This window comes from Puntigrus tetrazona, chromosome 20 (assembly GCF_018831695.1).
Source record: "Puntigrus tetrazona isolate hp1 chromosome 20, ASM1883169v1, whole genome shotgun sequence".
In the NCBI taxonomy this organism is placed as follows: domain Eukaryota; kingdom Metazoa; phylum Chordata; class Actinopteri; order Cypriniformes; family Cyprinidae; genus Puntigrus; species Puntigrus tetrazona.
Window position 1 is genome coordinate 13,482,392 of NC_056718.1, and position 15,750 is coordinate 13,498,141.

Consider the following 15,750-nt stretch of genomic DNA (forward strand, 5'->3'; position numbering starts at 1 on the left):
AAACATGGTCACAATGGTCGCCAAAAGTGAAAGTGAAAAATGTAATTATGTTTAAAATGTATTTGTGATTTGCTAAACTTCAGATTTTATTTACATGCGAGTTTTTATAAAAATCCCTTAACCCCACATATTCCACTTCCCTTTAAGTGCATTCAAAACATAAATACACATTCCTTTTAAGCTTAGAGTACTGAAAAAAATAGGAAAGCAATATTGTACACAGTATAATACACAGAAGTCAACATATATATATTTCTAGGCATTATGTACATTTCATGCACAAGAAATATTACATTTAAATTATCCATAGGTACATGAGGGTGGATTTTAGTTTGTGTTCTTGATTACATATTACTGTATGTATATTACATAAACTTGTTAAAAAAATACTCACAAGTTTCACTGAATGCAAACAAAATTTGTTTGGGTATTTTGATCGAAATCAAACCCAGTTCTGCAAACCTTTTTACATCTGTTATCGTATTCACTGCGTCACTGTTTCGTAAGCATCTCATTAATGATGCTAAACTGACATCTGCCCGTTTTAAAAATATATACCAAATGAAAAATTCATATAAAATGTTGGTAAAAAATTAAAGATATTTCAGACATCTTTTCAAACATACCAACTGCCCTTAACTAGGATGCACAGGTGGCAGATTTTTGGTACCGACTGGTACTAAAGAAGAGTACTAAAAGAGTCATGCCAGTCATGCTCATTGCCAGTCTTCATCCTGCTCATCATCCAGCTCTACGGAGCTTTCCTCAGCTCCACTACTCTCTTCGTGCCCTCCTCTTTGGGTCTCCTTCCTCCTCGCTGCCTCCAGCATCTCCTGCCGTGCCTTAGCAGCCCGCTCCTCCTCTTCTCTTTGGCGCTGAGCTGCTGCCTTCTTCTCCTGCTCGGCGTGACTCTTCATGTGAGCGCTGCGACTCTTCACCTTATAGAACACCCTGTAAATACAGAGCTCATTAGAATTTATTCAAGTCAGGAAACTGCTTAAAAACATGAAAAACCCACACTGATTAGCATGATATCTTGTGCAATTAATGGTATGACTATAGCCATGGCCTAATGGTTAAAGAGTCTGACTTTTGTGTGTGTCAAAACATTAATTTTAATAATAATTTCAATGAATGCTATTTAATTAATTACATATTAAAGTAAGTTCAATAAATAACACTGTTTAGATGTTACTATATATTAGGATATTACTATTATTATTAAAACAATATTTTCTTTTGAAATACTGAATTGTAATATAGTTTATCATTATAAAACATGAATTCATATTAATAATTGTAATGATAATAAGAAGAAGAAAAAGAGGAAGAACAACAACAACAACAACATGCATATATTAAAATATTAATATATTAAGTATATTGGAGAAAACTTACAGCCTAGATGTTATAATATTGGGAAATTACTATCATATATTTTTAGAACATTAAAATAAAGTACTGCTATATTTTAATAAACTAATTGTGATAGTAATATTAACACTGGCGACTTGATATTCAAACATAGAAATATTACTTTCAATATTTCAGAGAAACTATATTGGAGGTCAGAGAATATAGGGAGCAGAATTCTGGAACAAAACGGTTCTCAACTATCTTTTGAAGTAAATGTAACTAGGACAAGCTGGGTTCCTTCAAATTTAATGTGTAGAAATTCAAAGACACATGCTCTTATATAAAAACTGACTCACCTACTGCACTTCTTGCAAGGGAAAATACCCTCTGGCTCGCCCTGACTTTTGTTGCCAGTCGAGGCCCTGTTTTTCTTGCCGGTACTGTCCGAGAGAGGCTTCTGAGGTGCAGGGGAAGGAGTTTTGAAGGAGGGCTGAGGAGCTGGCATCAGGCCACAAGGCTCCTGCGCAGAGATGTTCTTCTGGTCCAGATGAACCACGTCTGCCCTCTCCTGGACGGATGAGTAAACAAAACCATAAGTTCAGATTGAGCTATTCATTTGCATCTTTAACTGAAAATTTATGCCCGGTTTCACAAACAGGGCTTAGCTTAAGCCAGGACTAGGCCTTAGTTAAAATAAGATATATTTAAGCAACTTTAATAAAAATGCCTTATAAGAAAACATTATAGCTGTGCATCTTGACACAGAACAATGACACTGAAATATTTTAAGATGTCAGAGAAAGATATTTTCAGTTAAGGCACGCATTTTAGTCTGGGACTAGCTTAAGCCTTGTCCGTGAAACCGGGGTTAATATTCCAGCCCAGACAATCGTGTCTTTATGATGCATTCATTATATACAAACTTTAACCCGAATACTCACATTCGTAATGTTTTGAAATGTCTTAGTCACATTTAGAACACTGCCATCCCTATTGTCTTGTGTTCCTTCCTGTTGTCTGCTCTCATTTTCTTCTTCTTGTTTTGCTTTAATCTTGTTGGACAACAGACAAAGATGACAAAGATGTCTCACAGAGGCAAGTACAATCAGCACTTGCAAATTGCATGACGATTAACTCTTTACACAAAACAACACATAAAAACAGCAAACAGTAATAGCCTTTACCACAGGGATGTTATCCTCCGGCTCTAAAGGTCCATATGTATACGTGCCATTGCGGCCAACCTTTGCTTGTTTTTTATAGGTGTAGTAGAACTCCACACACTGCGCCATTGTTTTACTCCTCACCTGCAAAAATAGAAACACAATGTCACCTTAAAAAGGGGAGATTTGATTTATATGAATCAATATATGACCAGTAAACAAAAAGACTGTATACCAGTTTTTGCACCAAGAAGAAATCTTTCCTATAAGCAGAAATTCCCTTGTTGAAGTATCGTTTTTCATCCACCGTCCAGCTGTCTGATCCTGCCAATATTTGAGGGACATCAAGTTTTTTCTATCCACCATACAACATTACAAACATTCTGCTGCATTGCAATACTCTTCATTTACAGTCACAGCATGTGGAATCGTTTTTTAATGTTTCTAATAGAATACAGTGAGCTGTGCATTTCAATGAATTTCAACCTGCGTAATGGTAGTTCGCCAGATGGTGGTTCCTGGAGAAGATGGGATTCTTCATCAACATCATTTCCAGAGCTTCCTACAGAGACAAAATATACTTGTTGTTTATCCTTAAAACATGTATATGCATTATATACAGTGTCCTCAAGCATCTGGAGACTTCTAGATGCATACACTACACTTAACGTTAGAGGTTATTAAGAAAGAAATTAACGCATTATGCAGAAACATAAAATGAAAAGGAAAACTCACCATGACATCCCCTCTGCACTCATGCAGGCAGTGCATTGCTAGCTCTGGGTTGGTTCCTCCTCCATACATGACACTAGAGCAGACCAGGTTCATCAGATCATCAACTGAAAAATAATGGGAATAAAAGGATTGGAATGGATATATGCGAGATTTGTCTGTGAACATCGGCTATGTCAATGCAGTTTAAAGATAAGTTACGTTTTGAATCCTGGGAGGGCGTAGAATCAGCCTTTGAATTAGGGAGCCAGACCAAAGTGGCTTTATGCTGGTCCTTTAGGGCTAGTGTTCCGTCCAATAGCTCTGGAATTTCTGCCTGATACTGAGAGCCAATGTTTATGCGCCTAAAATGTGCAAAAAAAAGAGAGTATATATTAGAATAAAGGGCAATGATTGTGATGAACAGTTTTTGTTTTAAATAAATGCTCACGGTTCTAGGCTGACAGGCGTTGCTTCTCCGATCACTGAGAGCACAGGAGGGGTGATTTCAGAACTGCCTAAAGGGCAGAAAATAAAGTCAGCAAGAGAGAAATGAATCGTTTCAATGATGAACTACAATAAATCTACACTTGCAATTCATTAAGCGAGAATAAACACAAATAAACAAATTGTGAAAAACATAACGCTTTACATTAAAGCTGTAAAAGTTACCATTATTTAACATAAAACTAACAGATAGTAATACAGTAACACGATAAAACATTTGTTAACATCATTAATTCATTAAGCATTATGTATGATGTGTTACCTAAAACCTATACACTGTTTTTACATACCCCATTTAAAAACAAATACTAAAATTATGAATTTATTTCACGCCAAGTATATAACAAATACATTTACATATTTATATGTATATATAAAAAAAATACCCTGCAATGCTAAACATTTAACTTTATACTTAATGCACTTTAATTGTGAAGAAATAGTGCTAAAGTCCAACTAAAGATATACTGAAGTACATTTCATTGTATCAGGTACACTTATGATAGATAGTATTCAAAGATCAAACCGCCTAGTTTATTAATGGTTCAGGACATCTAATTCATATTAGTTTCTATGTATGTTAATATGTATGAATAATCAAAGAATGAAGTTAAAAAGGTTAAACTTTACAATAAGGTTGCATAAGTTAGTCTGTACAAATATCTAATAATGCATTATATTACCATGCCTTCTCGTTAAAAGTTCTGTTACAAACATTATGAACCATCAAGGAACAATACTTAGTTTTTACTGTAAATTAATATGAAACTAGATTATATAAATATATAAAGTACTGAAAGAAATATAACACTTCACATTAAGGCTGTAAAAGTTACCATTAGCAAATGTTTAGAACCTTACTGTAAATCACTACTAATGCAAAAAGTCCTTTAAAACTAAAAAGATATGGAACGCACTTGAATGTAGCAGACTTCGAGTGGCGCTGCGGGGTGTGGATGGAGGAGGCAGGACCTGGCTGCCTGCCGCCATAGAAGAGAGGACAGCAGAGAAGTACAGCCCAGAGCCTTCCCGCACAGGTGAAAGAATGGGTGGAGGGGTGTAAGGCGGGATGATACTGGCATGGTCTAGCAGGCGTATTGGGGAGCGCAGATTGCTCTGATAGGAAGTGATGCTGGAGTAAACAGAAGGTGTGATGAATGTGCATGGCTGAGGTATGACCAGAGGCTCAGGACGTGGGCGCCGCCTGGATTTGTCCTCTTGCCCTTTACCCTGATTCAAACATAAATGGCAGAATGTATATTTTCACACAAATGACACGGTCAGAAAAAAATAAGCCCAAAGTAAACAACCCCTAGTTTAGGTGGAGGGGCATAAATATATAATGCAAACCTTATTAAAAAAATGTTACAGAAATGTCTTGCTGTTCCATCAAAAGCAGCTTGAGATGGTATAAAGATGCTTAATTAAATTACTACAAACGTCATAAATTTGCATTATTTTGATGGAAAAAGAGGGGGGGGCAATGCATGTCAGTAGCGTTTATAGACAAAGGGCCATTATCACATAATGATAAAGCGGTTCAGTAGTGCAGACCACTAAAAAACAAGCCCAAATAACACAACTTCCCTAATCTATAAGGGTTTGAATACACAAGCCTAAAATTGCTTAACATAAGTGGATCTGGCAACACTGTATTAACCTGGATGAAGCTGTCGGTTGCAGAGTTCTTTATTGAATGACGGTGTGCTACAATAACCGAGGGTTTACAATCAGGCTGGTTTTGTTGATGTGAAATCTCTGAGGGCGGTCGGACTTTATCCAGCTGTGTCCAGCTGCCCGGCGCTTCCATCTGACCTTTCCGAACTGGCACAGAGACTGGGATGACTAGGGGTGCCATACCAGCTGGTCTACCAGGGGTAACGTCTTCACACTATTAAGAGAAGATAGAAGAAAACAGAATAAAATGGATAAAGGATAGAGAATCTCAAAAAAAAAAAAAAAAAAAAAAAGCAACTGGCACCGTTTAAGTGAGTCATGGAGCAAGCTGAGTTACTCTGCCCTAAAAACACCTTTACAGGCCAAGTTTTAAAAATACATACATTTTTTTTAAACAACCATCTTAAGCAAATAGAGCCATCTCTGCCTTGTTACTTTACACCGAAATATCTGAAATCTACAACGTTTTAAAGAATAAATTCATACCATGAATGTCTTGGATCAGATAGATTTTTGAAAATAGGGCTTGGTGAATCAACCCCTCCCAAATCCAACTGAATGGATTTTGAGAGAGTGTGGAATGTGAAGAAGGTGTGCAGACATGCAGCAGCTCACCAGGCTGCTTCGCAAGGCTCAATAACTCCATAAACTCTACTGTACTTCATACTGTATATGATTGGGGAAACCTGATAGCGAGCACTACTATGAGCAGAGTTTGTACAGTGATGTTTACTCTTATAGTTCGAATGGCTATGAAGCTGGTGACACGTTTCACCCAGCTTCAAATTCTTACTAGATTCAGCAATGGAAATTTTTAGGTTTTGAATTCATAAGCTGGTGTAAACCACAAAGACAACTCAGGAGACCATCAAAGCAGCAAAACAATCCCGCATATATTTAATGCACGCTAACCTTTCACAGGTTTGTGGTCAGCAAGATAACTTTTTTAAAATAAATACTTCTATTCAGCAAAGACACATTATCAAACATGTAAATACATTTATTATGTCACAAAAGATTTCTATTTCAAATAAATGCCGTTGTTTTAAAATCAAAGAGTCCTGGAGAAAAAAAAGTGTCAGAGTTTACACAAAGTAGCAAAATAACAGAAAAGGTTTCCCAAGCACCATATCAGCATATTGTTTCCATGCATGTTACATTTAATATTAAAACAAATATTCCACTGTTGTCAAAATAGGTTTCAAATGGATTTCCAAAAGAAACAAGCTTACCTTTGCTGGCAAAAACTCCATCTCTGAAGCCTTTTGAGCAAGGGTCTCAAGGTTGATCTCCTTTGAGGCCCTCCGTCGTCTCGGAGTGCTTTGGATGACCCCTACTGCGGGTCCTTGGACTCCACCAACTCCTCCATTCTGAGCAGAAACCTTGTCCTTGGATGTTTGGTTTCCTTGAGGAGAGAGTCCATCTTTGGAAAGCCGCCGGGAGCGTCGAGGGGGAACCTGACGTTTGGTCTGGGTCTCCCGGAGTTCTGAAGAGGCCTCTGCGGGATCCGATTCCTGATAATTAGCTCCCTGAGGAACAGGATGTTGTGTTTGAGAGCTGGTGAGCTGAGTCTGGCTTGAATCCTTTTTCACCTGAGTACTGGTCAGAGCCGGAGGCTCGATTTCTTGTTTCACTCGCTGCTTTTCTATAGTCTCCGGGTTTTGAAAACCTTGTGCATGCTGTTGCAGTTGCTGCTGCATCTGTTGCAGCTGGTATTGCTGTTGCATTTGATGCAGCCGCTGCTGCTGTTGCAGTTGATGCTGCTGTTGTTGTTGTTGCTGCTGCAACTGATGCATTTGTTGCATCTGGTGCTGGCGATGCAGCTGCTGCTGTTGCAACTGCATGAGGTGCTGTTGCGATTTTGGTTTCTCGGTATAATTCATATTTAGAGATGCATTGGTGCCTTGGAAGACTTGTTGGAAACCAGGTGCCTGCGGTTGCTTGGTGGGTCCGAAAGCCAGCTGGAAGGGTTGCAGAGTAGAGTCTGACATATCGTGATGCATTCCCTGAGGCTGATACTGGAGGTCTGCAGGTCTGTGACCTTGTTGGAGCGCCTGATATTGAGCGTGATGCATGGCTGCCATCGTGTGATGGTCCCAATCCACCCCAGGGATATGAGCGGTGTCTGTGTAGGACTGTGAGGAACTTGGTGAATGCTTCTCCAGCTTCATAGCCTCCATTTCTTGACTTTTGTGAAAAGCTCTTGGGTCATCCATACCACCTAGAGAAGGTCCAAAGTTCTGTGACCACTTATTCAGGTTTGGGGCACCCTGAAACCAAGTTGTGGTCTGCACTTGGTTTTGAGGCATCCACTTTACTGGTCCCGTTTGCTGAAAATTGCCCCGGACCTGATATGCTTTATCGGATTTGTAAACGCTCTGGACTTCAGGGCTAGAATCCACCAAAACCTCTGGGCTGCTGTGAGTTTGCTCCAAAGAGGGAGCACCTACGTTGTAGAACAGAGCTCCTGAATGCTGCATTGCTTCACCAGCGGCTTCAACATTCTGCTTGCTAATACTGTTTATGGTTCCTCTCTGGTGTGGAGAAAGACTCATGGCAATTGTGTGAAACTATAAGACAAGTAAAACCTGGGGCTTTCAATACTTTTTACTACAGTTTTAAGTAAGCCTATTACAAGACTGGATGAAAAAAAAAAGTTTTACAGTGCAGAAGACATGCAAGATTTTGTGGGGTCTAGGAGCCCCACCTCTCTTCTTACATTCAAACTGCAGTATAAAGGTGGTGTAAATATTTAAAAACTCAGTCATTCCTCAGTCACAGGAAATGTTCTAAAAAGGAGAGAAAGACAAAAAGTAAGGTCCTAAACTTAAATCACAACAGAAGTACAATACTATATGCAAAATGACACATATTTTCGTTTGTCTCGAATATTTTAAAAAATACATTTAAAAAAGCATCTTAAAAAGTGTAAATGCATAAGAATTGAAATGTTTTTTTTTTCATCATTATGTTCCCTTAGGGGCTCCATAACGATTTTAGTTTCTGAATTAAAATTAGTTGTATTATTTATGGGGGGCATACATTTCAAGATGTTAAGGTAATTTAGAATCATTAAAAGAAATCATTTAAAATAATAATAATAATAAATAATAATAATAATAATAATATATATATATATATATATATATATATATATATATATATATATATATATATATATATATAATTTTTTCCCCAAAGACAATATATATGTATAATCTTAATTTAATGGATGCTCTTATTTAGATCCCAGAACAGCAACACAACAGTTCTAATGAATTATAAATAGAAAAAGTTTTCTAGTAAACTTTAGGTCACCAATAAGAAAACAGGCCATGGCAAGTAAAACCTGACTCAGACAATGACAGGACACTAAATGCAAATAATTCCTTTTGCATCATTAATGAATGACTGTTTAGTAAGACCTGTGCTTAGAGAAGAAAAAAAACACGGCGGCCTAAAACCAGGAAACTTGACAACACAAATGCAGAAGGCAAGAGCACACAGAACGGGAGGGGCATGAAAAGTGCAATGCAAGACAACAAGAATTACAGGAAGTGAAGAGGGAAAGGGAGAGAGAGATGTGGAAAGAACACAGGAGAGAGAGAACAAGCAGAACTACTTTTCAGCCCATCGGTGACCCCTCCCAAACCAGCAACTATTATGAAAACATTTGTTATATAAAAATGTATATGTGTAGAATCAGCGCTGCACAGCAATGCAAACGACACTAGTTACTTCCCTGTAAGACGACAACGTATCAGTATTCGCGTTTACTGAACGACAGGTCGTGTGTGAAAACAGATTAAAACTGTAGCGTACTTACACTGTTGCAGTGTGGTACCGACGTCCTCCTTCGTTGCTTTTCAAGTTCGGGTGACAGCAGCTTACAAAACTGTTCCAACCCTGGGCAAAGTCAACAGCGTGCATGACCATATACACACCACGAACAATGCAGCCTGTCGTAATCTTCTAGACGTAAGTGCGCACATTTGATACGCTAGAATACCGTGTCACAATGCATCGAGAGGCCTTTCCAACGCGCAAGGCTGACAGATTTAACAACTTTTGGTTTCCGAACACATTTGAACTCCTCAGCTGTAGCCACCAAATCTGTTCTCCCCCCCTAACATTCTGCTGTTTCAGCGCGGTTTTACCCCTACCGGTTGCAGGACGTGCAGAGTTCGAGGATCCTCTTGAAAAATAATCAATCCATCAAAGTTATTTATCAACAAAACAGTTCGCACTGACGCAGCCAATCAGCGCGTGTCGGATTGAAGGCGAGGCGAGACAAGGCGCAAAAGCGAAGGCTGTGATTGGACGGAAGGAACTTCTCGCTCACTGCTGGAATGTGTAATATTTAATTAGTGAAATCAAGTGAAACAGGAGACCTTTATGCTTCCATACCACTTTCGTATTTCATGACTTTAATATATATATATATATATATATATATATATATATATATATATATATATATATATATATATATATATATATATATATATAGGTTATTTTAAACATATAATTATAATCCATCAAGCTCTCTACCACACAAATGTATCAAATTCAATCAATAAGTAAGAAACTTCAGATAAACAGCGTCACCTCGTGTGCTTAACTTAAAACACGGACATGTGGCAAGTCATTTTAACATTAAATCCTTCAACCTAAATACTAGTTTAGATAGATAGATTAAATTAAATTAAATTAAAATTAAATTAAAACTAGTCACTATTTGAGAAAGATCTAGTACTTAACGAATTGGCAATGGAATAGCATATAATAATACAAATATATAGTATATTTCGAGTTGTATGTTATGGCTTGCCACAACATGTATGGACCTACTGGATAAAAATATTAATCTTATTTTTAAATTACTTATTCCGTATTTCTTTAAGTGGGCGATTAATCATTTTTGTGATTCATTTATTCATCGGACCATAATGGACATACCACAAGAGTACCACAAAAATACATAGGCATAATACATATATATATATATATATATATATATATATATATATATATATATATATATATATATATATATATATATATATATATATATAATTTTTATTATTATTATTATTAATTTATTTTTCTATTTTGCTCAAATAGCTAAATTAAAGTGATTTGAACGCCGCACAAACATATAACACATCATTTGGAAGAAAGAAATCCTTTAATAAGAATTCACAGTATAATATTCAGAAGAAATTGAGGTTTTCAGCTAAAATCTACTTATATACTGCTGTAAATTAAAACATATCCTTTATTATTATTTATTTAACCAACAAGTGAGGAAACGAACACGCTGCGGTAAACGTTATACATTAATTTCATCAACTCAGTGTGGCGTTCGGATGCTTAGCTGCTCATATGATTCACGTATCAAACAAGACAAAGATCAGCGCACATCTACATTGAAAATCTGCGGAAATGCGTCAGCTGAAGAGTCACATGATCGCCATCATATGATTTGCATACAGGGGAACGACCTGTTTAAGATAGCTGAACTCATCATCAGCGAGAAAGACACATCTCAAGACAGTTTGAGAGTTTGATGATCGGAGTCATCCACCATGGCTTGGACAAAATACCAGCTCTTTCTCGCCGGTCTGATGCTCACCACGGGCTCTATCAACACGCTCTCCGCAAAGTAAGTAGCACGCACGCGCTACACGGTGTTTGTTTACATGCGGCCGTTGCTTACTTTTAGTAGTTGCCCGCACTTCTGCCTCTACTAATAGGCCAGGCAAGGATGCTTTCACGTTTTGATTTACAAAACTGCGCGTGTCCTTATTATTTTGTGGAGACGTGTGTTTTTATTGCGTGATATCTCGAAACGAGATGTTTTAGTGAGCAAAGATTAGATGGAAAAGATCATTCTCCTTCTGTCTTTCAGTATTAATGCGTGCACTTAACATGTAAATAAAGAAGATCGAACATTTCAGGACAACTGATGAGTAGACGACTCACGTGCAGTTGATGATCCGACGTGTCGTGACTTGTTGATGCTGCAAAATCAGCAATTCTGCCCAAAGCCTTGTGACTATTAGTCAATAGTGCAATCGCAGCAATAAACATCTTACATCGGAATTAGGCAGTCCGTTTAGTCAAGATGTCTGCTGTAAATGCTTAAGTAACTTGTAAGTCGATACAGCTTTGTATCTAAAACAGAAGCCTGATGTTTCTAGGCAGACGGTATTTGATACCACACTTTACTCAGTATCTGCTGAAAAACCGACGCTCGGGTTCATGATGATGCATCTCTGTTTTAAAGCTCTTTATTACACATTAATAAACATTGTGTACACTCGTTTTTACAGTGCCATAACCACTTCTATTTGTAACAATTAACTTAGTTAAAATCAAGCGACTCAAATGGCTAAATCCCCCCAAAAAAGTTTTGTTAAAGACCTTTCTTCACCACGAGGCTTTATGCTAGTCACACATAGTCATTTTATGGTTGTAAAAATGGCATTAGTGCACCATGTGCATAGTTACTTATTAAACCTACAGTGACTGGCAGCTGAACTTTTTTCGTAGCGTGAATTGATAAAGAGAAATGCTCATAATAATTAGCATAAGTAATGAATCATTTAGTAAAAAATCCCTTTTTTTATTTCTTTGTTCTGCCTTCAAGTTATCTTTTGAGTCAGTGTTTGCTATGAGGGCTTTGTTTATTGTTATACTGCATATGAATGCACTTTAATTAGGCTGAATTGTAAAATTCATAAAATGACACACTTAATGACCTTTCATTTGTTCATCTCCTAGATGGGCTGATATGTTCTCTGCACCTGGTTGTCATGGTTCCCCAAATCATGCCTTCTCCCACCCTTTTGTACAGGTAATGATATTCATCGATCCTCAACACACCATTCACATTAAACTTCCCTCTCAGCACATTGTTCTCAGTACCTCTAAGAAAACAGAACTGAAAGTGTTATTTATGTTTTGGCCAAGTGAGAACTGGTTTTTAGCTGTATCCCTCTCTTCATATCACTTTTTCTTCACCTCTGTTACTTTTCCTGAAAGCATCTTAATAATAAAATAAAACATTTCTTTCTTCACCACAACATCATCTTCTCTCACCCTTCCAGGCTGTGGGGATGTTTCTGGGAGAGCTTTCCTGTCTGGTGGTGTTCTACATTCTCCTTTGTCATGATCGGCACAAACCTGAGCCCACAATGGATCCGGGCCAAAGTTTCAACCCCCTGCTTTTTCTCCCCCCTGCCCTTTGTGACATGTTGGGAACATCCATCATGTATGTTGGTGAGTATCCGACATGTGAAGTATATTGTGTCAATAGTATTTAGTTCTTAAAGGGTAGGTTCCCTGATTTACAACCATATGTAACCATTAAAGTGACAGCACTATAACTAAATGAACAATGTTTATTACCTTACTACATATAGACATGTATGTAAGTTATAATAGCTGAAACATACATTGAATCAAACAGGATCTTTACTTGCGTTTTCTCTCTCAAGCACTGAACATGACCAGTGCCTCCAGTTTCCAGATGCTGCGAGGAGCTGTGATCATCTTCACTGGACTCTTGTCTGTAGCGTTTTTAGGACGCCGACTTCAGCCCAGTCAGTGGGTTGGGATACTAGTCACCATCTTTGGACTGGTGGTGGTTGGCCTAGCTGATTTCATGAGTGGCCATGGGGATGACTCCCATAAGCTCAGTGAGGTTATCACAGGTCAGAACCTTTTAATCATACCTAATGATTATCTTTTAAACACATCAATATATCTTGTATGCTTGATATCAAGATTTTTTTTTCTGCATTTCATTTGATCTTTCATTTTTATCTGACAGTTTGTTTTTTCTATTGATCTTGTTTTATAGGGGACCTTTTGATCATCATGGCACAAATTATTGTTGCAGTCCAAATGGTCCTGGAGGAGAAGTTTGTTTACAAGCACAATGTGCATCCACTGAAGGCTGTTGGGACTGAAGGTAAAAATAAAAAATAAAAACATATATATAAATAAACTACATTATTTATACATAGCTATAATATAAAAACTAGTCATTATATATATATATATATATATATATATGTATGTATGTATATATATATATATATATATATATATATATATATATATATATATATATATATATATATATATATATATATATATATATATATATATATATATATATATATATATATATGTATGTATATGTGTGTGTGTGTGTGTATATAAATAATGTAGTTTATTTATTTTATGTTACAAATTACAGTTTAAAAGCTTCAGGACAGTAAGATTTTTGAAAGAAGTCTTCAATAAAATTCATGATGTTTTAAATGAAGAGAAAGTATAAAAGACAAACATGTCTTTATTTTGTATGATCAATCACTAGAAAGGCTAACTGTTAAAAAGATTAACTCAAAAGGAGTATAGATTAATGAAACAATCTAATCTGATTGATTTAGAACCTAATGTTGTCATTACCGTAGGTAGACCTCATTCAGGAAACCTCTTAGCCCCTAAAAAAGTCTGTGAATAACTTATTTGTCAATGCCATTTCAAATGAAGCAGCAGCTGCATATCGAAGGTTATTTTACTCTCAATCATCCAAAATGCAGCCAGATATGCCTTTGTTAATGAACATCTACTGACAAACAGGCAATTTGATTGGCCTATTTTAAATCAGTTTGGTAACACTTCAGTGGTCTATTTCCCAGTGGCTAAGTTGTCTTTTCTCTCTTTCTTAGGTTTTTTCGGATTTGTCATCCTCTCTTTGCTTCTTATCCCAATGTTCTACATCCACGTGGGAAGTTTTGCTGATAACCCACGGCAGGTCCTTGAAGACGCGCTGGATGCCTTCTGTCAGATTGGCCATAAGCCCCTTATTTTACTGGCACTGCTGGGCAACACCGTGAGCATCGCCTTCTTTAACTTCGCTGGCATCAGCGTCACCAAGGAAATAAGTGCCACTACTCGCATGGTTCTGGACAGTCTGCGTACTCTGGTCATCTGGGTTGTGAGTTTACTGCTGGGTTGGGAGGTATTCCATGGCCTACAGATTTTAGGCTTCATCATCCTACTCGTGGGTACAGCACTATACAATGGACTCCACAAGCCCTTGATGGCCAAACTGCCCTGCTGCCACGGAGAGCAGAGAGTAGAGGAGGGAGAGGCTCCAGAGAGAGAGAGACTGCTTGGTGCAGGAAAAGCTGCAAACGAGAGCTAATATTGGACTTTGATCAAAATGCTGCTCGCAAAGCATTTTATTTTAGTTTTAACTGTTATTTCAATTTTAAGAATCACAATGTTTTTAGAGTTTGATTCAACACTTGGAAACCATCACTACTAATTGCCTACAGCCATTTTTGTGGGCATGTCTCAACAGTTTTTTTTTTTTAAAAAAAAAAAAAAAAAGAACAGTTGTGCTTTAGATTTTAAAATGGTGGAATGCACATTTTTACTTTAGGAAAGGGAATTATATTTCATGATTTTGATGCCAAAAATCTTAATATTTTAAATTTTTTAATCCTGTGGTTTTTAATACCACAATTTATAGGTTTTAAAACATCTTGTTTATGTGCTGTTGTTTGGGAGGACATTATTTCTCTAACCATTTTATTTGAATAATATTTTTAGTGATCTGTGAAACGGGTATTGTGTACTCACAAAAAAAAAAAATCTTCTGTTAGTTGAAGTATATTTGGTTTATAAAAATATGGAAGGCTCGCTGAGTTTACTGCAAGTAAATATTACAATGTTGTTGTTGTTTTTTAGCACATGGAACCATAATCTCAAACAGTGTATCTGCATAAATCAGATAATTTGAAATTATCTATTCTTTTTATATATATATATATATGAATGAATGAATGAATATTTGTTTGTTGTTAATGAAAACATGAAGAAGAAAGAACTGAATGACTATGATGGATTAAATGCAAGTAATGTCTGTGTGACATATCTAAGCATGTGTAACCACCCTATTATTAATGTTTGACCTGCATAATTCTACAATGACAAATGTGAATGATAACGTTTCACTTTATGTAAATCGTAATTTACACATGCATACCCTTTCACACAAATGTCCATCTTGTGAGAATTAGCTGTATATCCCAACGCAGTTGGAAAAATGGCCATCAATACGAAATATAAGATCCGTTGACTAACTAGCTGACGATGAGCAATACCAAAGGCTACAGAATAAAACAAGCCCTTAAAGGGACTTCAGTAATACATAACTTGCACTATTCATTCTTTTTAACGATAGTTAAACAACAGCATAAGGGATACGAAGACATACCGCTTTTAGATTTAATAACGTATTAGTATGTTGAGT

General features: G+C 36.8%; 2 protein-coding genes across 5 annotated transcripts; one reads left to right on the forward strand and one right to left on the reverse strand.

The window, feature by feature from the left end:
• Positions 1-13: 13 nt before the first annotated feature.
• Positions 14-9,702, reverse strand: mideasa (mitotic deacetylase associated SANT domain protein a). Of its 4 annotated transcripts, none has more exons than XM_043219492.1 (14): positions 9,578-9,702; positions 9,241-9,320; positions 6,647-8,203; positions 5,398-5,628; positions 4,655-4,967; positions 3,682-3,748; positions 3,453-3,595; positions 3,255-3,358; positions 3,006-3,081; positions 2,755-2,843; positions 2,541-2,663; positions 2,298-2,408; positions 1,713-1,924; positions 14-951 (listed from the first exon to the last, which is right to left on the reverse strand). In XM_043219492.1, exons 3-14 carry the CDS (start codon positions 7,967-7,969, stop codon positions 717-719), a joined length of 3,027 nt encoding a protein of 1,008 aa, XP_043075427.1. In that variant the 5' UTR covers positions 7,970-8,203; positions 9,241-9,320; positions 9,578-9,702; the 3' UTR covers positions 14-716. The 4 variants fall into 4 exon arrangements, with proteins under 4 accessions (XP_043075427.1, XP_043075426.1, XP_043075428.1 ...); XM_043219491.1 differs by having other exon boundaries at positions 9,405-9,693; XM_043219493.1 differs by having other exon boundaries at positions 6,647-7,948; positions 8,134-8,203; positions 9,241-9,693.
• A 1,170-nt stretch (positions 9,703-10,872) lies between these two features.
• slc35f6 (solute carrier family 35 member F6) lies at positions 10,873-15,376 on the forward strand. The gene is made up of 6 exons (XM_043219194.1): positions 10,873-11,079; positions 12,201-12,273; positions 12,527-12,698; positions 12,917-13,132; positions 13,282-13,392; positions 14,159-15,376. The coding sequence occupies exons 1-6, from the start codon at positions 11,003-11,005 to the stop codon at positions 14,635-14,637; spliced, it is 1,128 nt and encodes a 375-aa protein (XP_043075129.1). The 5' UTR covers positions 10,873-11,002; the 3' UTR covers positions 14,638-15,376.
• The last annotated feature ends 374 nt before the right edge of the window (positions 15,377-15,750 follow it).

Bases quoted from the DNA above. Each gene is read 5' to 3' on its own strand.
- mideasa (XM_043219492.1), bottom strand. From the start codon at position 7,969: ATGAGTCTTTCTCCACACCAGAGAGGAACCATAAACAGTATTAGCAAG. The intron at 5,629-6,646 runs GTAAGCTTGTTT...TTCTCTTAATAG, and splicing joins TGGAGTTTTTGCCAGCAAAG to TGTGAAGACGTTACCCCTGG. The intron at 1,925-2,297 runs GTGAGTATTCGG...TCATCCGTCCAG, and splicing joins CATTTCAAAACATTACGAAT to GAGAGGGCAGACGTGGTTCA.
- slc35f6 (XM_043219194.1), top strand. From the start codon at position 11,003: ATGGCTTGGACAAAATACCAGCTCTTTCTCGCCGGTCTGATGCTCACC. The intron at 12,699-12,916 runs GTGAGTATCCGA...TTCTCTCTCAAG, and splicing joins AACATCCATCATGTATGTTG to CACTGAACATGACCAGTGCC. The intron at 13,393-14,158 runs GTAAAAATAAAA...TCTCTTTCTTAG, and splicing joins GAAGGCTGTTGGGACTGAAG to GTTTTTTCGGATTTGTCATC.